The following is a 23,813-nucleotide window of genomic DNA, read 5'->3' as shown; positions in this document are numbered from 1 at the left end:
CTCCGACACAACACTGCAGTTTATTTTTGTTTTGTTTACAGTTTTTATTTTTTTTTTGTCTTGGATGTTGTCTGCCTTATTGTATACAACAGACAAATGCTTTTGGACATTGGTTCTGCAATTACACACCGAAAACCAGACTTCAAATTCCTCAATGCCGACCCGCTGTTTACAAACACACCAGCGGAGTCCTTTGTCTGGGCTGCCCGGACGCGGAAACGCAGAAGGAACAGGGGAAAAAGAGCCGGCATACTCATTCTGATGAGTAAGACGTCGCGCAAATCGACCCCCACTACCCAGTATACTACTGGCAAATGTTCAGTCTCTGGACAACAAGAGCTGAGAGCGCAGATCTCTTTCCAACGAGAGAGGAGGGATTGCTACATTATCTGCCTTACAGAAACCTGGTTGTCTGCAGAGATTCCAGACTCAGCCATCAAACCCACGGGGTTCTCCGTGCACCGAGTGGACAGAGCGAAAGACCTCTCAGGTAAAAGCAGAGGTGGTGGTGTATGTTATATGATCAACAAATCATGGTGTGATCAGAGGAACATACATTTTATCAAGTCTTTCTGCTCTCCTGATCTGGAATATCTCATGCTTCTGTGTCGATCATTCTGGCTACCGAGGGAATTCACAGCGGTCATTATCACAGCTGTGCACATCCCCCACAAGCCGACACAGACCGGACACTCAAGAAACTGTATGGGAGCATAAGTGAGCAGGAAACCATGCACCCTGAGGCCAAGTTCATTGTTTCCGGGAACTTTAACAAAGCCAATTTTAAAACATTCATACCAAAATTCCACAAACACATCAGCTTCAACACACAACGGGACCGGGTTTTGGACCAGTGCTATTCTCCTTTCCATCATGGCTACAAATCCCTCCCCCGCCCACCATTTGGCAAATCAGACCACTCTTCCATTCTGCTTCTGCCCGCTTACAGGCAGAAACTGAAACAGGAAGCACCCACCCTCAGAACGATGCAGTGCTGGTCGGACCAGTCAGACTCTGCGCTACAAGACTGTTTTGATCACGCAGACTAGGAGATGTTCCGGTCCGCCTCTGATGACGACATCAAGGTTTACGCTGATAGCGTAACGTGTTTCATCAGGAAGCGCATAGAGGACGTTGTGCCAACCAAAACAATACTGATCTACCTCAACGAGAAACCAAGGTTTAACGGCGATGTTCGAGTGGCACTTAATGCGCGGACCTCCACTTTTAATTCCGGGAACGAGGAGGAGCATAAACAAGCCAGTTATATGCCCTTCATAACTCTAGTAACACCAGTACAGGCACAAAATTGAAGGACAGTTCAACACCACTGACTCTAGAAGATTGTGGCAGGGAATTAACATCATCACGGACTACAAAGGGAAAACTCCACCGTGAACACCGCTGCCTCTCTCTCTGTTTCGAGGACAATAACACCACACTCGTGGAGAGAGCACTCGCTGCCGACACTACAGAGGTTGGTTCACTCTCTGTCTCTGTTGCGGATGTAACCCGATCTTTCCGATGGGTGAACATCCATAAGTCCGCGGGTCCAGATGGCATTCCGGGCCATCAGAGCGTGCACGAACCATCTGGCTGGTGTTTTTAAGGACATTTTCAACCTGTCCCTCTCCCTGTCTGTAGTCCCCACATGCTTCCAAACGTCAACCATTGTGCCTGTACCGAAGCAAGCCAAAATCAATTGCCTAAATGACTGGCATCCTGTTAGTCTGACCCCCATCATCAGCAAATGCTTTGAGAGGTTAATCAGAGATCACATCTGCTCAGTGCTGCCCACCTCTCTGGACCATTACAGTTCGCCTATCGCTACAACCGCTCCACTGATGATGCCATTGCATCTACAATACACACTGCTCTCTCCCACCTGGAAAAAAGGAAAACATATGTGAGAATGCTGTTTGTAGACTACAGCTCAGCATTCAACATCATAGTGCCCTCCAAGCTTGATGATGAAACTCCAGGCTCTGGGATTAAACAGCTCGTTGTGCAGCTGGATCCTGGACTTCCTGTCAGGTAAACGTCAGGTGGTTAGAATGAGCAGCAACATCTCCTCATCACTGACCCTCAACACTGGATCCCCGCAGGGCTGTGTTCTCAGCCCACTCCTGTATTCCCTGTACACACATGACAGTGTGGCAACACATAGCTCCAATACCATCATTAAGTTTGCTGACGATACGACGGTGGTAGGTTTGATCACTGAAAATGATGAAACAGCCTACAGAGAGGAGATGCACACTCTGACACGCTAGTGTCAGGAGCACAACCTCTCCCTCAACGTCAGTAAAACCAAGGAGCTTGTGATGGATTCAGGAAGAAAGTCAGAGAACACAGCCCCATCACCATTAATGGAGCCCTGGAGGTGAGAGTCAGCAGTTTCAAGTTCCTCGGTGTCCACATTACTGAGGAACTCACATGGTCCGTCCACACTGAGGCCGTTGTGAAGAAGGCTCACCAGCGCCTCTTCTTCCTGAGATGCTGAGGACGTTTGGAATGAACCACCACATCCTCACATGGTTCTACACCAGCACTGTGAAGAGCATCCTGACTGGCTGCATCACCGCCTGGTATGGCAATAGCACCGCCCACAACCGCAAAGCCCTGCAAAAGGTGGTGCGAACTGTCAGACACATCATCGGAGGTGAGCTTCCCACCCTCCAGGACATATATAACAGGCGGTGTGTGAAAAAAGCTTGGAGGATCATCAGAGTCTCCAGCCACCCGAGTCATGGGCTGCTCTCACTGCTACCATCAGGCAGGCGGTATCGCAGCATCAGGACCCGCACAAGCCGACTATATGACAGCTTCTTCCCCCAAGCTATCAGACTTTTGAACACTTGATCTCTCACGATCAATATATCAGCACTGCACTTTATTAATCTATTATCTCACACTGGACTGTCAAAATTATATTCTCCTCAATACAACTACTATATATATATTATTTATATACTCTGTATAATACTGTTGTGTAAATATGTTGTTTATTGTAATTGGTATATGTCTCGTCACTGTCATGACTGCTATGTTGCTCGGAACTGCACACAAGACTTTCACCTACTGTTGCACTTGTGTATATGGTTGAGTGAAATTAAAGTGATTTGATATTGATATGATTTGAGAGGCACATCTGTGTGTCAATCTTTTTCTTTCCTTTTCATTCACTCTCTTAATTAACAACATAGTTATTCATCATAACATTCACGCTATGGACTACTACCCATTTTCTCACTGCCAAATTGACTCGAAAATGTATTAAATTGATAAAGATTATCAAGTGTGCTTTAAGTACAAATATGACTATTGAAAAGAGCTGTGAGAGTGGTGTAGTCGTTTCTGTGCCAACAATTTATCTCGCTTTGGCCACCAACAAACCCCATGCACAACAACCATAGCTCTTTCATTATATTGCATATGATACCAGCAAACACTTCCCCTCTTTTCAGGTGCAGAAATTAACATTATGTATTTACCCTGAAACTAGGGGTGTGCAGCGAAGCCATTACCTGTATATTTGTCTGCGTCTATTGCTATGGCAAAACTATCTGTATCCTTTTTTGATTTTAAACCAGATGTGGGTGGGCTTTCACCAGAAGTGCTTCAAAGCTAAATGAAACGGACATTTTTAAATGTAACTCAATTCAATTCATAGTTTCCAAATTTCAAATATGTCTTTTATGATTCATAAAATTATTATTTAATATAATAATAACAGTTTATTATTAGTAGTATTCAATTATATTATTTAATTTTTCATGCTGAATGTTTGTTAACTATGGATTGCTCTCTTCGTTCATATTGTCAAACAAAAAGAAATCAACAAAAAAGCCATAAATAATTAATAATAATAACACTAAAAAGATTCAATTTAAATCCCAAATAAATGACAACAATGTGACTTCTGGCAGCATTAACTCGGTCACATAAAATAAAAACTATTCCCCTAAGAAGCACTTCAAAATGCAGTTCTAAATCAGATTACATCTGATTCATCTGATTCTCCTCGTATATCTGTCATTAATATCTAATTAAGCAGAATTTGCATGACATCTCTGCATGTTGCCTATAACAATGTTATTCTGGAGATATATATAATATAATAATATAATATATAACATATATAATGTCAAGCAATTGTGAAATGTTAAGCACACATTCAAGGAAAGGTAGCCTTCAAACATGTGAAAGGACTAAGTCTATCCGAAATTTGGAATGGCAAGAGCAGACCTCTAGTATTTCCAGAAGACAATATCGGTAAAAGTAAAAGCATGTTTTAGTTTTCCATAACCATACAGACATATTCTGAATAGACGTATACTCTAATGAGTGTTTAAAATGTTTTGGTATAAAGGCTTAACCAGATAATTACATTAATCTGTGATGTGGATATATCATTGATTATGTGGTTAAAGTTATGTGATGGACAGATTATCATCGTATGTATTATCATCCCTTGGTAATGCTCAGGTTGGTTCATGAATGTATGCATTAAGATTCTCACGTGTGAACCATGTGAAACATTATATATATGATATAGTATCTCAGTTACTCTTGACATGTTCAGATTTCTGAGATGTGCACAATAAAGAGACTACAAATGAAGTCAGAGACTGTGGCCATCTGATTTGAACATAAAAGCAAGACTCATCATGTTGCAATTTTAGATCTCTTTGTCCTTGTGTTGTTGGACAATCCGTTTAATGAATATTGTTTTCCATTAGTCTGTAGGATTCATTATTTGTTTAAAGTCATTATTAGTCCTTTTCTGAATAAAGTATTTGGCTTCAGGCACATCCCTACTTGAAATGTGCATGTTCCCCTCGTCTCCACTTTAGCTCTGCAAACCCAAGAATAATGGCATTTTGATAGATTATTAATTTTGGTGTTGGCTCATTAATCTTTGAAAAGCCTGTAAGACCATGCTTTTTGTGCGAAGTACCTGCAGTGTCCGTAGAGGATGGAGGAAATGGCGACAGAATCATGTGTTCTGATAGTCACTTGGACTGTGATTTTGAGGATACATCTGTGGATGTGTGTTTTGTTTTTATGAATGCATCCGTATGTTTCATCTTGTGTAACCAGAGTTTTGACTAACAGCTTTAAGTCTGATCTACTTTCAGCTTTCAACTTTTCAGATCAGTCTATTTAAATAGGAAAAGATTGTGAACGACATACAAAGCAACCAACCACAGTTTTTGTTGTTATGCACTGTTTAGGGCTGGGTAAATCTAAATTGATGTCTGTGAACTGTTGTGTAGACAACACAATAAAATAATATGTATTAACTTCCTTACTGTCTTATATTGCATGCTAATGTATTAAGACCTTGTTGTATGTCTGAATGTGATGTAGTCCCATAAGAAAAGTTGGGGATTGTGTGAATGGGGTGAGGAGAAATTGATTTGTTTCTTGTCAACAGACAGAGAGTGTAATCCCTACACCATTACCTCGGATTACACTTTCTTGCTGGGAAGATATTCCATACACACATGGCATAAGGAGATTTTTTCACCTCCTTTACAGTTCTGCAGACATTTTTTTTAAGTATTTTAAAGCGGCCTTGGAGAGGTCAGTAATAAAACAGATCAGCATGTCTCTCTTGAACCTTTATGAGCAGCGATGGACTGAAGGCCTCTCATAAGGGCACTGACCTCTACCCGGAGTGACACTATAGGCTTATTGTATTGTTTATGATTTCCCACCAATCACATTCACAACACCCCCATCTGTGGCCTTACTAACTGCAACCACAGTTCAGTTAATCACCACTTATTACTGTGGGAGGCACATCAGATAGGCTGGAGTTTGAATGTAGGTTGTTTTGTTATTGTAAGAGTTCCAAATGGAAAGATTGTACAAGAGAAAGGCTTTATGACAATAACAATTCAATGATATAAAAAAATCAATTAGATAATGATAACTCAATGGGGTCTCTCTTGAGAGCCTTTTGTATCTCTGATTTTTTAGAAAAGGCCAATGAGAAATTGGCTGACAGAATTTTCATGTTCCGCCCCCAGACATATGGGTATAAAGGGAGGGAAATGCATCCGTTTCATTCAGTATTTGTCTGAGGAGCCGACAATGAGGTTCGGCTGCAGCAGTGGTTCGGTTCAGCGACGTGGCCAGGAAGACACAACGTTCGTGAGACGGGGGGCCTGCGCCTCCTGAGGGGTGCTCGACGCTGGGGATCAGAGCTGGGTTCAGGTTGAGGCGGAGCTGCATGTTTCTTGGGCGTCGCAGGAGTACGCCCTCACTGGGCAGACGGAGCATGGCCTGCGCTGGAGGTGCAACAGGGCATGATGTGAGATATGGCCTCTGTCTGCTTTTTCACCGCTGAGAACTACTGGGCGAAGTCCTCGATGTTGCCGCCGAAAAGGCCGAACTGGGAGACAGGTGTGTTGAGGAAACGTGCTTTGTCTGCTTTGCGCATGTTGATTAGGTTCAGCCACAGATGACGTTCCTGAATCACAAGTGTGGCCATCGCCTGCCCAAGTGACCGTGCTGTGACGTTCGTGGCCCTGAGGGCGAGGTCGGTCGCTGAGCACAGTTCCTGCTGCACGTCAGGATCAGGACTACCCAAGTGCAGATCTTTAAGTGCCTTGGCCTGATGGACTGTGGGTGTGAGTGGCGCGCAGACCCGAGGAACCAATCATCCAGCCGCGAAGGCTGTGGGGAGGATGGAGGGTTCCAGTCCAGCCCCACGCTGACGGCGGCCCGGGCAAGCATGTCGGACATCTGGGCATTAGCCTCAGACTGGACATGCTGGCCCGAAGGTGGCAGCCCGGTCGAGTCATCCGCGTCAGATGCCGGACCACTCTCCGATGCCGCGGCAAGCTCATCTAGCTCGGAGGTCTCAAGAGGATTGGCAGGCTGGCCGTGAGACGAGCAGCTGTTGCCTCGAGCTGAGACAGAAGTCAACGAGCGTGTTTGGGGCGGGTGGTTCGTGGGGACGTACCCGGCGAAACAGAGCCCGCTGCCAACCCCAAATCGACTCCATTGCCAGCAGGGTCGTCCTCAATCCCGTGGGAAGAAGGAGCGACGTGGGGGGCGGCTGGAGTAGCGTTCCTTCTTAGGAAGGAAAGCCATGACCGCAACGTTGCCATGGTAAAATTCTCGCAGTGAGAACACGAACCATCCACAAACGCTGCCTCAGTGTGATTGTGGCCTAGACACACGAGGCAGCGCCTGTGACTGTCAGGAGTGGAGAGCACTCGACCACATCCAGGAACTACACAGGGGCGTAAAAGAATCTTTATAAAGACGCGTCCTGATAAGGACGTTCAACGCCGCTGTGTATTGCTCTTTTTGAGAAAATACTCTTTTAGAGAAATGTTCTCTTTTACTAGCGCTGTCGAAGCGCCCAGGGGCAAAGCTGCACTGCTGTGCAAAGAAGGAGAAAGTCGCTGATATGTGAGAGGAAAACCAATTGGGACTCACAGCTCGCTGCTCACACAACCGGTCGGCTCCGAAGAAAATTTCTGAATGAAACAGATGCATTTCCCTCCCTTTATACCCGTATGTCCGGGGGCGGGACATGCAGATTCTGTCTGCCAATTTCTCATTGGCCTTTTCTCAAAGTTCAAAGATGCAAAAGGCTCCCTAGAGAGACCCCTAGTGTCGCTTCTTCGACACAACGTCGAAGTGAGCGACAGACGGGGATCTATAAACTAACATGAACTAACAATGAGCAATTGTATTCCTATTAAATAACAAAGATTAATAAATAATATCAAATTTAAATCGTTCATTGTTAGTTCATGATTATACGATCATTATAAGATCATAACCTTATTGTAAAGTGTTACTAATATTGCTGAAATGTGAACTCAGTACTTTTTTTTCTCATTAAAAAAGTTATTCTCTTAAAAATATGTATAAAATTATGTGCACTCATATAAGATGAAGATTCCAGTCACAGCAGTAACATTATAAAAGCTGTTTTATTCTACATGGAGAGGGTCTCCCTCATGGGGGCTGCCATATTGGGATCAAGTGACCTGTCAAATATACGTAATCTCAGTAACCACTCTGTTATAGGATACTTTCACTCAGGGATTCAATTTATCATGTCTGACTGTAAATATAGAATTTCCACAACGTGACTGAAAATTGCATCCACAATTTTAAGATCACACAAGAAAAAAGTTATTGAGAACACCTAAAATATGGCCTGTTAAAATAAATAAATATCTTTATCAGTGTTATTATCTCTAATGAAAACTAAATGACATTTTTTTTTTTTTTGTCAACTGAAATTAAAATACAATTTTAATAATATTTTTTTTTTGGGAAAAACTGAAACTCTATAATATATAGAGTATATGAACTTACCCACCTTGCTTAAAACAGCAGCCTCTTTCCCAGCTTTATCCATTTGAAAATGGTTGAAATAAACACCTCTCTTTCCATTCTCAGACTGTTGAAACCAGTTCAAAGCTCAACTTAAATTGGAGAATGTCTCTTTCACTGCAATAAGAAACATGCCAAGTCATGAGTATACACTGTTGACGTGGCTTTTGGACATTTCCCAGTTAGAATTTAGTTCTCACTCAGATTTGACATATTACACTACATCATCACCATAGTAACAGAAAAAGTGGTGCTTCACAGGTAATGTAATAAACACCATATTTTCCTCCTCTGATATCCTCTGAATATATTCTCATATTTATTTGCTTTTATAAGCACTTGAAACCAGAGTCATTCTTTGACAGCAGATGTAGTCTTCTCATCTTAAAAAGCATGTTTTATATGCAACACTGGACTTCTCAAATTGTATGTCCCCACTTCTGCAAGCTCTCACTCTCAGTAAAAGCATTTTGCCACATGCTGTCCTTGCCTCTCCACCAATCACATTAAGATTAAAATTTCATCCAGCCACCAGTTTAAGGGCACTCGAAAGCCCTGTTAGAGGGAAGAGTAGAGAGGCTGTTTTCTCAGGGATGGAGAGCAGACCTGTGAAAGGCCTCCATGCCATAATTTGGACTTCGATTTCGATTACATGCATCCAGAAAATTGATGTCTGGAATTGTAATTGTTTTGCGATACGCTGCCACATTGCTTATCAATATGAACAATCTCCATTAATAATTGTTCCTTGCAATCTAATCCCTCCATAAAGTGCCTTTAAAATTAATTTCAGAGAAAACAAAGTTGATTTTTACTGCTAATGTATTAGAGATGGTGCTACTCTATATGGAGCTCTCCAGTTATTTTGCTCTTTTTGTTTGTTTGTCCTGTGTTTAATCATTTATTTCTAATCAGTTGTAACAGAGATGAGCTGCTGAATATTCAGCAGCACACGGCAGACAATCTTTTACCAATTTTTGATTACTCATATGTTCTGTTGGGCATTTTAGTCATAGGAGCAGCGGTGCTGTACAAGCGTGCAAAAAGACACAAACGAGGGAAGCATTCAGGTCAAGCTCCTACAGTGCAGCTTCGAACCCCGCTGCCAAGCATCCATCTAGCAAATCAGCACTCTCTTCCTAACAAAACTGACAAATTACTTCTCCTCACCCCTCAAAAATAAGGTCTTTGCAAATTCTGTTGCATTGTGCTTCCCGGAAACCTGGCTGAGTGAAGCCATTCCAGACAGCGCGTTTCATCTACCGGGCTTCCAACTGTTCAGAGCAGATCGCATTGCGGAGATAATGGGGAAAACGAGAGGTGGTGGAATGTGTTTTTACATCAACGAATGTTGGTGTACAGATGTAACAACAATGAAGAAATGTGCTTTCCTAATTTAGAGGCACTCTTCATAAACAGCAAACCTTTCTACTCGCCATGGGAGCTTTCCTCGTGTATTCCTGTTAGTGTTTATATTCCTCTACAAGCGTGTGTCAGCGCAGCACTGGAACAGCTGGCTGATCAGATTACAGATTGATTCAGATTGATTCTGGTCTGCTTGTAAATCAATGTCAATTTAATAATTTGATCACAGCTACATGCTAAGAAAGAGTTATTTTTCTGTGGCCACAAAATATATCCTTTCCTAGAGTTGATAGGAAATCAATACTGAGTGTTCGCTAGACAAATTAATTGATTGTAATATTAATTGAGCTACATCGAGTTAATTATATAAACTGATCCAAATATTTATAATTAATTATGAGTTATGATTATTCATTCATTTTCCCGTTTTAAAGATAATTTGACTGTGGTATATTTTGATAAATAATCTCAACCCTGTTTTTAAAAGATTTCACTTCAAACTATACCTAAATATGTGTAATATCGTTTTCAGAAATCCACGAGAATAGTATTACTCCAATAAGGGAATTAATCATAATTCCCATATTAAAGCTAATTCCTTACAATATAAATTGTGAGCGGATACAATGAGACGTTGTATTACGATTTTAATATTGAAAAACTTTATTCCGACCAAAAATCTAGTTATTTGTAATTTATCTAATTTATAATGGTTATCGAATGCGACTAATTCCATTATAAATTTCCTTACATGATGTAGAATATGGATAGTTTAATTTAATTCCTAGCTCACACATACTGTTTCCCTACATATAGTGGTGGAGGTATGCAGGCACTTTAACCCATCCTGTGTACATTTATACTATGAAATTCACTACAATCATCCCTGTCCTAAAAACTCAAAATCACAGGACTTAATGACTACAGACCCATTGCTCTGACATCTGTGGTTATGAAGTTATTTAAGAGACTGGTGTTAGCCCACCTGAAGACATCTCTTGACACTTTCTAGATCCCCAGTAGTTTGCTAATCGAGCTAACAAGTCTGTGGATGATGCAGTCAATATGGGACTGCATTACATACTTCAACATATAGACAGACCAGGGACATACGCAAGGATCCTATTTGTGGACTTCAGTTCAGCATTTAACAGCATCAAACCCACTTTCCTATGAACTAAATGAACCTAGCTCTCTATTCCCACCTCTATCTGTCAGTGGACCACCAGCTTTCTGACAGAGAGGCAGCAGCTAGTGATGATGGGGAAATTAACCTCCAGTACATGTACAATCAACAATGGTGCCCCCCAGGGATGTGTACTCTCACCACTACTCTTCTCCCTGTACACAAATGACTGCACCACCAAGGACCCCTCTACTAACAAGTTTGTAGACAACACTATTGTCATCAGGCTCATCCAAGATGGCCATCAGCTGGCCATCTGGTGTAGTAAAAACAACCTGGAGCTGAATATGCTCAAAACAGTGGAGATGATAGTGGACTGTGAGAGGAACACCCCAACATTACCCCCACTCACCATTCTAAACAGCACTGTAGCTGATGTGAAGTCATTCAGGTTCCTGGGCATCATCTCACAGGACCTGAAATGAGAGACCCACATAGACTCAATTTTTAAAAAGGCCCAGCAGAGGTTGTACTTTCTTTGCCAGCTGAGGAAGTTCAACCTGCCATAGGCACTGCTGATACAGTTCTACTCAGCAATCATTGATTCTGTCCTCTACACTTCTATATATGTCTGGTATGGTTCACCTACCAAGTCAGACATCAAAGACTTCAAAGGATAGTTCGGACTGGTGAGAGGATTATTGGCACTTTCCTACCCACCCTGCTAGAACTGTACACATCCAGAGTAATGAAACGGGCTGGTAATATCACTCTTGACCCCATTCACCCAAAACACTTCCTTTTCAAATTGTTGCCCCCTGGCTGGCGCTACAGAGCACTGAGCACCAGAACAGCTAGGCACAGGAACAGTTTTTTCCCTCTGGTCATCCAACTCATGAACAGTTTACTGCCCCCAAATAATTTTCAGTTTGTTAACACAACCATATGCAATATTCAGTGCATCCATTCCTACTTCTATCTATATTTAATTTATATTTTTTAACATATCCTACCTCTGCTTCAATGACATTACATCACCTGCACATAAGTATATCTGTATATCAGTATATCTGTATATAAAATATTTGAATAAAATTATTGCTCTATTGTATGTTTCTCTTTATATAAATCTTTTATATCTTTTTTCTTTTCATTTGTATTATTATAATTTTTTATGTCAATATATAAATATATGTTTAAATGTATGTTTTTATGTATGTATGTATGTATGTAAGCTTCTGTCACCATGACAAATTCCTTGTGTGTGTAAGCATACTTGGCAATAAAGCTCATTCTGATTCTAATGTCTTATTTCTTACCAATATAATTCTCATCTAATTTTAAAGAAGTAGTTCACTCAAAACTGATTTTTTGTCATAATTCTCGCACCCTCATGTTGTTAGAAACCATGCTCTTATTGTTTTTTTGTAGAGTAATCTTTATGGAGCTCTTCTTTCCACACAACGAGTTCATAGTCACCAGAGATGTCAAGCTCCAAAGAGGACCAAAACCCACTATATAAGAACTTTAAAAGTAGCACCAACAATGCATGTGCAATGTTCAGAGCGATCTGAAGCCATGATAGCTTTGTGTGAAAAACAGACCTTTGACGAGTAAATAATGACTATACCAACAAGGCCTTTTAAGCACTTTTAATTAACTTGTGGTCCGTTATGTGTCATTTTTTAATGTGAGAGTTTTGTGTTGTTTGCAGGGTATGATGTACTTAGAAGAGAGGAGACTTGTGCATAGGGATCTGGCTGCTCGGAACGTCCTGGTGAAGTCACCCAACCACATAAAAATCACAGACTTTGGTCTGGCTCGCCTTCTGGATGCAGATGAGAAGGAATACAACGCAGATGGAGGAAAGGTCAGTGTTGCATGACACCAGCAAGACAAAGGGCATGCTTTCATCCTTTTGCATAGCATTGGTTTATAAATGCACTTGCGCTAATATCAAGATATTTGTTTTCACATTTGTCCCTTGATGGTCCCTGGGTTTAAAACACAGTCTTGTGTGGCAATCTAATTGCGATTTTGCTAAGGGAAGCATCACTATTATTACTGTTCATACTTAGAGTTAGGGGATTGTTCTAAAAACCTAAGTATTAAACGTTAGCACTCAATCAGCACGTTTACGCTACAGGCATAAAGAGATATGAGACTTGGGCTCGAAAGCAACCTCCTATTTACTGCCCACAACCTCATAGCAACACAATAAATTCTACTCAGAAAGTTTTAGCAAATGCCTACCAACGCTCTGGCAACCATCCACATTATAGCAGTAAATTTTACAAGGAAAAGCACCACATACATTTTCTGTAAATGTAAAATTTTGTTTACTGCTGCATTTTCTTCAGCTGAATATTATAATTTTCTCAATCTCTTTTATCACCTTTCCACCCACCTGGCGCTACTGTGTCCTTTTCCTGCACTCAACTTGATGTGCAAATTGATTTGATCTTATTCATCTGGATCTCCCTCTGGTTACTAAAATAGAGTGTCCTGGGACTTGCGCTGTTCTGTTTAGCTCCAAACATCTACCATTATGAATCAGCATGTTTGTGCTCTGAGTTAGGAGATATCGTACACCTCTGAAAACTAGTTTAGGGTGTTACTCACTGGGACTGTGCACACATATAGTCCAACCTGCTTCCCATTTTAAAAGTAACTTAGTTTCCATACTTGAATATTATTTTGTATAAAGACTTTATTTCATTCCACCAAAGTGAAAGATTAAAATAATTAAATATTACTGGTCATTCCATTTCTGAAATATAAAATTTCAGATTCCTCAATGCATTATGCATGATACTGTGATAAGGTTTGACTTTAGCTATGTAAACTTTGAAGAAACTTTGTCATGTTTTGTAAAATATCAGTTATTCTCTGCTCACTGCACTATGTGCAGTATAACCGTACATTTTATTTATTAAACACAAACAACTCAAATGTGCCCCCCCCCCATTTTGTCAGATGCCTATAAAGTGGATGGCCTTGGAATGCATTCACTACAGAAAGTTCACCCACCAGAGCGACGTATGGAGTTATGGTGAGATAAGCCAAAATTCTACCCACAATAAAATTGGCATGGGATTAATCTATAGTAAAACTATTTGGTCAGAAAATAGATGGTCCCGCCAAAACTCTGAAGTTTTATTAAACAAAGAAAGTATTGTTTAGATGTCACAATGTACTTTTTGGGGAATAAAGCTATAAATTGGTTACTTATACTTGTCTTTGCATATTAAAATGGTTTTGGAGATAGTATTCTTACAAGATTTGTTAATGATGGTTCATTCTTTTAGGAGTGACTATCTGGGAGTTGATGACATTTGGAGGGAAGCCATATGATGGGATTTCTACACGAGAGATCCCTGACCTCCTGGAAAAAGGAGAGAGGCTTCCTCAACCTCCAATCTGCACTATTGACGTCTACATGGTCATGGTCAAATGTAGGAGTGCTTTTCTCAGATTCTCATTCGGCACAGTTTAAATTTATTTGTACAGTATGTTCTTCACACCCTGATAATATAAATAAGCCCAGATGGAATCTGTATGTTATTTTTTTTTTTTATTATTTTTTTCTGCACTGATTTTGAGGGGGAAATATTAAGAATTATGTGCAATGGATTTCAGCATTGTAAAATATTTTTAACAGAGGTGACACTACAGCCTTTTTGGTAACTAAAATCATGCTTAAATAAGAAAGAACAAAAAATATGAAAAAATAAAACATCCAATGGGTGGGGGATTGGTAGGAGTTTCTAAATGACATGCATTCCAATTCTGTGGAAATCTGCAGTCATTTGACCAATCAGCATTCATTAGAAAAACTAAAATTCGGCATGCATAAATCTGATCTAGTGTTTTTAATGTGACAGAGATTGGTCAGTATAAAAAAAATTCCAGCTCTTTTTCTTTACACTGATGTGATTGTCACAAGTGGAATATGTGGATGTGGGGTCAGAGGTCATCATATTTCAGCACTGTAGTGAGGCAGGGGCTATGTTGCTTCTCTAGGGTACTGCAGCTCTGAGTGACAGCAGGCGGCCTGCTCTCTCATCCTTCACGATGTTAAAGAGCACAACAGGTCCCCTATAAGGCATACTCTCACACGCACAAACACACAGCCCTCAGAGCTAAGTCACTGTCACTTCTTGGCATTGACATTTCATTGAGACCATATATGTAAAAATAAATGTTCTGTATTTTGAGCTGTGGTGGCATTAGTGTGGTTTTATCCCCCCCAAACACACACACACAATGTTAAAGGTGAAATCCTGTCATTACTTACTCAAGTCGTTTTTTTCCATGGAATATAAAAGGAGACATTTTTATAAGAATTGTGTCTAAAAAGGACAAAATGTAGTTCCACTATATTCCAAGTCTTCTGAAAACATATGGCAGCTGTGTGTCAGGAAACAAAATTAAGTTTGCTTTAATGTCATTAATTAAAATTAATATCATATTAAAAATGATCTATCACATTCAGTTATGACACATGTGCGAACCTCTTTTGGCACCAATGACGTCAAATCTGATGTGATGCAACACACCATTTTTTATCTAAATGTGAACAAAAATAGATGGTCCAGCTGAATTTGTTTCTACAAAACTGAGTGTCTGCAGTAATAGACACACTGTCTTTAGGTTCTTAAAGGTGCACTCAGTATTTTTTTTTTCTTTATTAAAAATGTTAATTACAAAATAAATTGAATCCTGAAACATACATGCATATAAAATTCAAATGATTGAATTAATAAAATACAAACAAATAACTCTTTGATTTGTGGACGTCCTTGTTAGCGCTGAATGTTGCAGGAAAGTGTTTTAAATGCGTCTCCATTGCAGCATCCCTCCATCAATTCACTGTTGTTGTGGTGAACTTGCGCTTCTACTTTTTGGTGGTTGGCATAACAAGCTTAAAGGGATAGCTCACCCAGAAATGTAAATTCTCTCATCATTTACTCACCCTCATGACATCCCAGGTGTGTATGACATTCTTTCTTCATCAGAACACATTTGAAGAAAATATCTAAGCCCCGAATGTCCTTAAATGGCAAGTGGATGGTGATACAACCTTTGAAGCTTCAAAAATAACAGACAGTCAACACAAATGTCATCATAGGAATCTACTGGTTTAATGAATGTCTTTCAAAGCGAAATGATCACTTTTGCTGTGAAAAAGATCAATATGAATAATGACTGAATAATGAATTTTTACTATGGCTTCTATAACTTAAAAATGATGATCCACACCCCTACAGTAGGTGTCAGTGTTAATTCCAATATGACATAAAAACAAAAATTACTGAGTGCACCTCTAACTTGTATTAAACCTCGAACATTCTTTAAATCTGTTGTAAAATTACTACAGAATAACAGAAAGTTTACTACTTTGTTTAGGCTGAAATATTGTGCACTATGTAGCCCGCTGCTCATATCTAAAGTCGTGTTACGTCTGTTTCCTTTAAGGCTGGATGATAGATGCAGACAGCAGACCCAGGTTTAAAGAGCTTGCAGCAGAGTTCTGCCGAATGGCAAGAGACCCACAACGTTACCTAGTCATCCAGGTAAAAGCTTGAGAACTAAATTTACCATACCAACTTAAATTACCATAATTGTGATGAGAGTTGATGACAAGGGCCATAAAAGGTTTATTCAACTGTGTGTAATGCATAAACACCTGACACCTGTCTGTGTCAGGGGGATGATCGCATGAAGCTGCCCAGCCCCAATGACAGTAAGTTCTTCCAGAGTCTGCTTGATGAGGAGGAGCTAGAAGATCTGATGGATGCTGAGGAGTATCTGGTGCCACAGGCTTTCAATATTCCTCCTCTGGCATACACAACCAGATCACGCATGGATCCCAACAGAGTGAGTCTTCGAAATCTCACACCAGAGACTTTTGGTTTAATATTTTCAAAACATAAATTTTTGATGGCAAAATGTTTGTGTATTTTGTCTGTGCAGTATGTGAAACATTTTAACAAGATTAACTCACCACCATGTCGAATCCTGTATTATTTCCTTCCGTAAAACACAAAAGTAGATGTTAGGCAGAATATCTGAGCTGCTATTTGTTATTCAATGAATATGGATGGTGATTTACACTGCCAAGCTCATAAAAAAAGGACGATTTGGTTATCATAAAACTAGTATATATGACTGCGCTATATTAAAGCCATACAATAGCTTTGAGAGTGGAAAAAAATAACCTTGTAGGGAAAACAGAAGCTTGGACATTCTGCCATAGATTTCCTTTTGTGTTTTATGGAAGAAAGACAATCACAAAAGAATTACAAATTCCCTTATCTTTCCCTTAATATATAAAAAGCTTTGTAACATCATTGTAACTCTTGAAAGTGCCTATCCCTTCAACCGAATACTTTTCATCATGGAGTCTTTCAAAGATTTTTGTCTTGTAACATATTTGGAGAGAATCAATCACGTTTGATGACATTTTTCAGAACAAAATCAAATTGAATCTGCCAAATGAGTATTGTCAAATATTGAAATATCTCTATGATCTAAATCAGCCAGAGGACAAGAGGTCACACAGACATTGATGCATTGACACATACATCATGCATACACACAAGCTTCAAATTTGGAGCATTTTGCACATATTTCAATATTTTAGGAGAGTTTTACATTTGAATGCACTTTCAGTTTTCCTTCTTTGAATGAGGCTCTATTTATTGTTTGGGAGCTGAACTGAAAGTCTATCATTTGACTGACTTTGACCTTGAGGTGGATTGATGCTCCCCCAGGCTTTGGCCAATTAAAGTCTACCCACACTAGAGGTTTGAAAAAACCCAGCCCACCGCCCTCCACTCACAGATGCTCAGCTAGATTTCCTAAATTGAACCCGTCTGCCCTTAGAATATGAAATATGTTTCAAAAGCCTTGTTCAAAGAGGAAACAATGCCCGCCTGTTGTATAAAGAGGTAATTCACCCAAAAAGGAAAATTCTGTTATCATTTTCTGTTTCAAGCCCATATGACACAAAAGATGATGTTAGGAAGAATGTTTGCCTCAGTCACCATTCACTTTTATTGTATGGAATCTAGATGCAATGAAATTGAATGGTGACAGGGGCTGTCAGTCCCTAACAATTTGTGTAACACCTCTTTTGGGTTTCATGGAAGAGAAAAGTCATTGTCATGAGGGTGAATAAATTATAACAGAATTAAAATTTTTGGGTGAACTATTCCTTTAAGGGCATTGAGATGTTGATAATACACACGATTTGACGGAATATTTTGTATGTTATTGTTTACTTTTTTGGAGCATTTCAAATACCAACAGTCATGTGCTTGGGTGATGCGTATTAAGGATCTCGTGTGAAGTACCCCCCCCCCATTGGTGTGGTTTTAATGAGCTCCATGGCTGGCTTTTCATTACAGAAGCATGCCAGTGTAAATAGCTGGGTCCTCACTCAAGTGAAGCTGATATTTGCCCCTTGACTGGAACTCAAGAGTGGGTATTTGCTCTGTGTTCATCAGCAATGACTGTGTTATTAACTGTTTGTGTGCACAGAGGGACCAAGAAAGGCAACCAGTCAGGATGCAGCTCAGCACCCACTCACTGCTCTTAAAGAGATAGTTCACCCAAAAATGGCAATTCTTATATCATTAATTCAACTTTATGTTGTTCCAAACCCATATGACTGACTTGCTTTCATTGAACACAAAAGGAGGTTTTAGGCAGAAGGACAGCTTCAGTCACCTTTCACTTTCAATTTATGGGAAAAATATGCAATAAAAGTATACATACTGCTTAACATATCCTTTTGTGTTCGGGGGAAGACAGAAAGTCAGATGGGTTTGGAACAACATGAGGATGAGTAAATGATAACAGTATTTTCATATTTGGGTGAACAATCTTTTTAACTGTAACTAATATAAAATTACTCATACCGTGAAATAACATTTTCATCATATTGCACACCTCTATAGGCAAGTATAGTTTTACATTTTACTGTGTTTCTGTGCCTGAGGGCACAATGAAAGGGCAACCAATCAGGATGCAGCTTGGCAGCCACTCGCAGCTCTTAACTGTAACATAGAGGGGCAAAATCTCAGGGTTGAATCAGTCTTTGCCAGTGACTCAAAATGGCTATAGTAAAGATGTGAGATAGTGTGTGGGAGGGTGGGTATGTGGGTGTGATGAAATGCATCCTCTTTTCGCCTGAACCATGTTTGCTAACCATGTGTGCCATTTTGCATTCTAGCTTGTGTTTTGTTTTTGTTTAACTGGAAAAGAAAAACGAGTGAGTGGTATGAATATCAAGTAGGGATATCAATCCTTCAGAGCCTCTTTGGAACATTACAGAAATCTTTTGCCTGCAGTTTGCTGTATAAACTGAGCTTTGGAAATAACCCAAATAGTGGATTGTAAAATTAATTCAAATTCGTCTCTATTCTTCGAAGTTTGGACTTAATGGAAAAGGCACATTTGTGAGTGCATGTGTATTGAAGCTCTTCTTTGGTCACTGATGTGTAAATGCTAAATGGGATACTTGAAAGTGTTTCTTCAGCTATTTTTTCAGGTTTGGCATAAACTCTTTGCAACTACACTATTAGACTTATAAATAATATGATGGATCGGTAAATTCCTTTTTTTCTCCCCTTATTCTCCCCAATTTGGAATGCCCAATTCACAATGCACTCTAAGTCCTCATAGTGGCATAGTGACGTGCCTTAATCCAGATGGCGGAGGACAAGTCTCAGTTGCCTCTGCGGTCTGAGACCATCAACCCGTGCATCTTATCACGTGGCTTGTTGTGCGTGTTTCTGCGGAGCCATAGCGCTTGTGGAGGCTTCATGCCATCCACCGCAGCATCCGCAGTTACCCCGTGTGACTCTACCCTCCCTAGCAACTGGGCCAATTTAGTTGCTTAGGAGACCTGGCAGGAGTCACTCAGCACGGCCTGGGAACTCAGGGATGGTAGTCAGCATCTTTACTCGCTGAGCTACCCAGGCCGACCAGATCAGTAAATTCCTTAAACTTAAAGGAATTTACAAAACAATTACTTGAATACACCTGTACTATGAAGAACATGTTTTCAGTTTCTGAGTTCAAAGTCATTTAGATATTTTTCTAGGGCACAAAGTCGTGTATCCATCCGGAGATAGAAAAAAGCATAAATTAATACAAGTCTGAAATTATTATTATTATTATTATTATTATTATTATTATTATTATTTTATTTAGGCATACATAGCTTGTTATAATCTATTATTATGGTTATTATTATTATTATATATTCGTAAAATATTTAATAATTGGATTAACCAAAAATAGACATTATCACATGGTTATTTAATATACACCATAAAGCATTTTTTTTTATTTAATTTGACATAAATGTTCTCATCAAGTATAGTTTTAAATTTGTTGCAGCAGTCTTCAGTCTTATATTTACTCTTCTACAGACTTCTACAGAATGATCTCCCCAGCAGCACCCTTTATTCACAGCAATGAGTTCCAGATTGCTTGTGGTTAGGTGTTGGGGAGGAGAGGATGGAGAGAGCGAGAGAGATGAGATGATATGAGATTGGTGTTTTGTGGTTAGTGGAGAGAAAGAGGAAATGTCAGGGGTAAAGCTAAATAAGAAAACAGACATTAAATTCAGGACACAGACAGTGTTTCTCTGGGCAGACAGAACACCTGCAAGCTTACTGCAGAAAGATCACAGCACAAAATAAAAACTACCAAAAGTTACAATGTTTTTACCATGTAATTGGACATATGACCATGGTAACACCATGGTTTTGTTGGTAAGTACATAATGATTCTATGGTACATAAATCCAGTATGGTAATCATTATCATATCAGTACCATTGTATTTGGTATCATTACTGTACCGTGGTACCACAACAGTGCTTTTATGAAGGGGAGCTCGTAGAAAGACTGCGACTGAGGATTAGCAATAAGAAAAACAAATAGTTTAATTGCAATAAGATTTAAAATTGCACCAAGAAAGCTGTGTTCCATTCACTCCGAACACTCCCATCTGTTCATTCAATGTTGTCAAGTTTTTATTAAATCTCATAAAATGTATTAAGATTTGGAGCCTCAAAAGAATACAATATTTGCCTCTTTTGAAGTGTTCAATTAAAACAAACATAAATAGATTGCACTTGAGAGATTTTGAGATAGTTCACCCAAACAATTAAATTTCTGCCATTCCTAATGCTATTCCAAACATACAGTATATGTGTTTCTTTCTTCTGTGTAACACAAAAGACGACGTTAAGCAGAATGTTAGGGACATACAGCCTCAGTCACTTGTTTTATTACAAGTGAGGTAAGTACATAAGTAAATGATAACAGAATTTTCATATTTTGATGAACTATTTCTTTAAGGCTACAAATGTGTTTCTGCAGAATCAGTTTGCCTACCAGGATGGTAGTTTTGGCATGGAAGAGATTATGGCCACTATCCCAAGGGTCGTAGCTGTGTCCGCAGTCAGCCCAGCTTGTTCCACTCAGAAGCAATCTATGGCCCAGCAGGGGGCCTCAGGGCCCTCAGAGGCATTTGAAGGCAGCCGCTGTAATGGTACTCTCAGGAAGAAGGCTTCTCCCAGGATGAGCACCGGAGAAGACAGTAGTGGCCAGCGGTACAGTGCAGATCCAACTGTGATACTGTCTGAACGTGGAGCCAGAGCTGAAACTGACCAGGATGGATACATGAGCGCTATGCAGGACAAAATGCCCTCAGGTACTTGAAGATTAAACTGGATTGAGTAGGAGTGTTAGAGCAGATTGATTTTGGAGAACTCACATACACTTCACAATTGTTTACCAAGAGACAATTTTATACCTGGGTTAGCATAATCATGGGTTATCTTGTTTTATTTTATAGTTTATATTTTACCCTGGGTTAATACTTTATCCTGGGTTGTGAAGTTTCAAGATTTTATGAAAAGTGTGAAACTTTGCTGAACCAAGGATTCAAAAATGGCCTTAACCCAGGGTTAAGCATAGTGTGAAAAGCGCTATTGAATATTGGGCTAAATTGTGGTAGAAACAGGACATTCTTTGATTGTGACCTATTTATTGTGAATTAAAGTTAGTAACCTTCACGTAGACTGTTAAAAAATACTTCTAGTTGAAAGTTTTCATGCCTTAGATGCTGTACAGACTGAATGTGTTCTTTTGCTAAAAAAGCTAGAATGAATATAACTTAACAACACAGGTGTCTGGATATGCACTTTTAAAAGTTGACGTTGCACTCATTGAATCTAAAGCCCAGAGTACAAATATCCCACTGAGCTTTAAAGCACTCCACTCTTTACTTTTCCTCTGGTCTTCTCTCTTGCAGATTATCTTAACCCTGTTGAGGAGAATCCCTTCGTTGCCCGTCACAGAAATGGCGAGGTCCACACTATAGAACGAGGTTACCACAGCGCCTCCAATGGCCAGCCCAAAGTGGAGGATGAGTATGTCAACGATCCACTTTACCTCAACACCTTCCATAACTCTGGGGATAAGACTCACGATCTCCTGAAGAAGAATGGAGTTCCCGTGGCTCAAACGGCAGCAGTAGCAGCCAATACTGGACCTTCCAACAGCCAGAACCTCACCCAAATCATGCAACCAGCAGCACCCAGTGCCCACATCACAGCACAGCCTCTATACCAAGGCCAACAAAGCATCTCCACCCTCTTAGGCCATACCCTTCACTCCGCCCATCCCGGACACACCTTCCACCCAATCCACACCCTCCATCCGGCTCACTCTGGGTCCATCATGGCCGACAAAAAGCCCAAAAAGATATTTGACAATCCTGAGTACTGGCAGCACAGTCTTCCCCCCAAGGCCACTCTCCAAAGCCCTGAATATCTGCAGGACTGCAGCACACGCTTCTTCTACCGGCAGAACGGTCGGATCCGACCGGCGGTGGCTGAGAACCAGGAGTACCTGTCAGAATACGAGCTAAAACCAGGCACTGTTTTGCCACCGCCTCCCTACCGCCAGAGGAACACTGTTGTGTAGCAACAGATAACAATGGAAGCAAGAGACAAAGAGGAACAGAGAGAGAGAGAAACCGTCTCAGTCATACTGTGCTTTCACCCTGGCTCTCACACCAGCATCCCGGTCTCCTCTCCTCGATGAACTAGATTTAACACCTCCAATGACCTGGAACTGATCCACTCGAGTGAGCTTCTCCTCCAAAGTCACTGGTCATAGATGACCACATCAGTCAAAACTCTTACCTGCTTGTCTCTGAGCACCATTAAGACCCCTTACGTCACCCCAACCCTTTGGAAAGCTCTAAAGTGATACTCTTCCCATCATATGGTAGATGTTACAGTCACCTCATTGTAAGGAAGTGCTGACTTCAAATAAGCATTGATTTGGTACACACAAGAGGTACCTGTGTTTAGGTACCAATGCCAATGCCCAATATAATCTATAACAAGCAGCAAGAGTCATTCTTTTGTGCAATTACAGCAAATTTGACTATTTATCATGTGTTTATCTTTTTGGGATTTTGATTTGATGCAATCTGTTGTAATTTATGATTTTAGCTGTTGATGCTATTATTGTTACATGCAATATAGTTCTTTTTAGTAGTCCACTCCTGAGTAAAGTGGAAAATGCATATATGTTGCTATGCAGTGGTGTCATCTGGGAACTGTACATTTCGTCCCAGGCCCTTTGACAAGGTGGCCCACTAAGGTCATCTGTGGTATAGCCTACACATTTGGCCTCCTGGAATGCTACAGTAAAACACTTTGAAGATCAAGACCAATATTCTCATATGGCATATCCACAAAGGACAACACATTGTGGGGTGTTTGGTTCAAAACGTCTCCACAATTCATCTGGTCAATATGCACATGTAACGTATTGCTCAAACAAGGCATTTTTATTTTTCATTGTAATTATTTTGAGACATTCCCTCATCATTTTGTGATATGAGCTCTTAAGTAA

At 40.1% G+C, this 23,813-nt stretch overlaps 1 protein-coding gene across 1 annotated transcript in view; it reads left to right on the top strand.

Annotated features, from left to right (window-relative positions):
- LOC127654777 (receptor tyrosine-protein kinase erbB-4-like) overlaps window positions 1-23,300 on the top strand; it is a 514,812-nt gene extending 491,512 nt beyond the window's left edge. The window contains exons 21-28 of the mRNA XM_052142143.1: window positions 12,576-12,731; window positions 13,838-13,913; window positions 14,170-14,316; window positions 16,340-16,437; window positions 16,571-16,741; window positions 21,261-21,594; window positions 22,198-22,412; window positions 22,641-23,300. Coding sequence (XP_051998103.1) covers window positions 12,576-12,731; window positions 13,838-13,913; window positions 14,170-14,316; window positions 16,340-16,437; window positions 16,571-16,741; window positions 21,261-21,594; window positions 22,198-22,412; window positions 22,641-22,871 — 1,428 coding nt within the window. The 3' untranslated portion in view covers window positions 22,872-23,300. The remainder of the gene's footprint in view (window positions 1-12,575; window positions 12,732-13,837; window positions 13,914-14,169; window positions 14,317-16,339; window positions 16,438-16,570; window positions 16,742-21,260; window positions 21,595-22,197; window positions 22,413-22,640) is intronic.
- Window positions 23,301-23,813: the final 513 nt, after the last annotated feature.

Source organism: Xyrauchen texanus, chromosome 14 (genome assembly GCF_025860055.1).
Source record: "Xyrauchen texanus isolate HMW12.3.18 chromosome 14, RBS_HiC_50CHRs, whole genome shotgun sequence".
Lineage (NCBI taxonomy): Eukaryota > Metazoa > Chordata > Actinopteri > Cypriniformes > Catostomidae > Xyrauchen > Xyrauchen texanus.
This window is presented reverse-complemented; position numbering and strand designations above follow the sequence as displayed.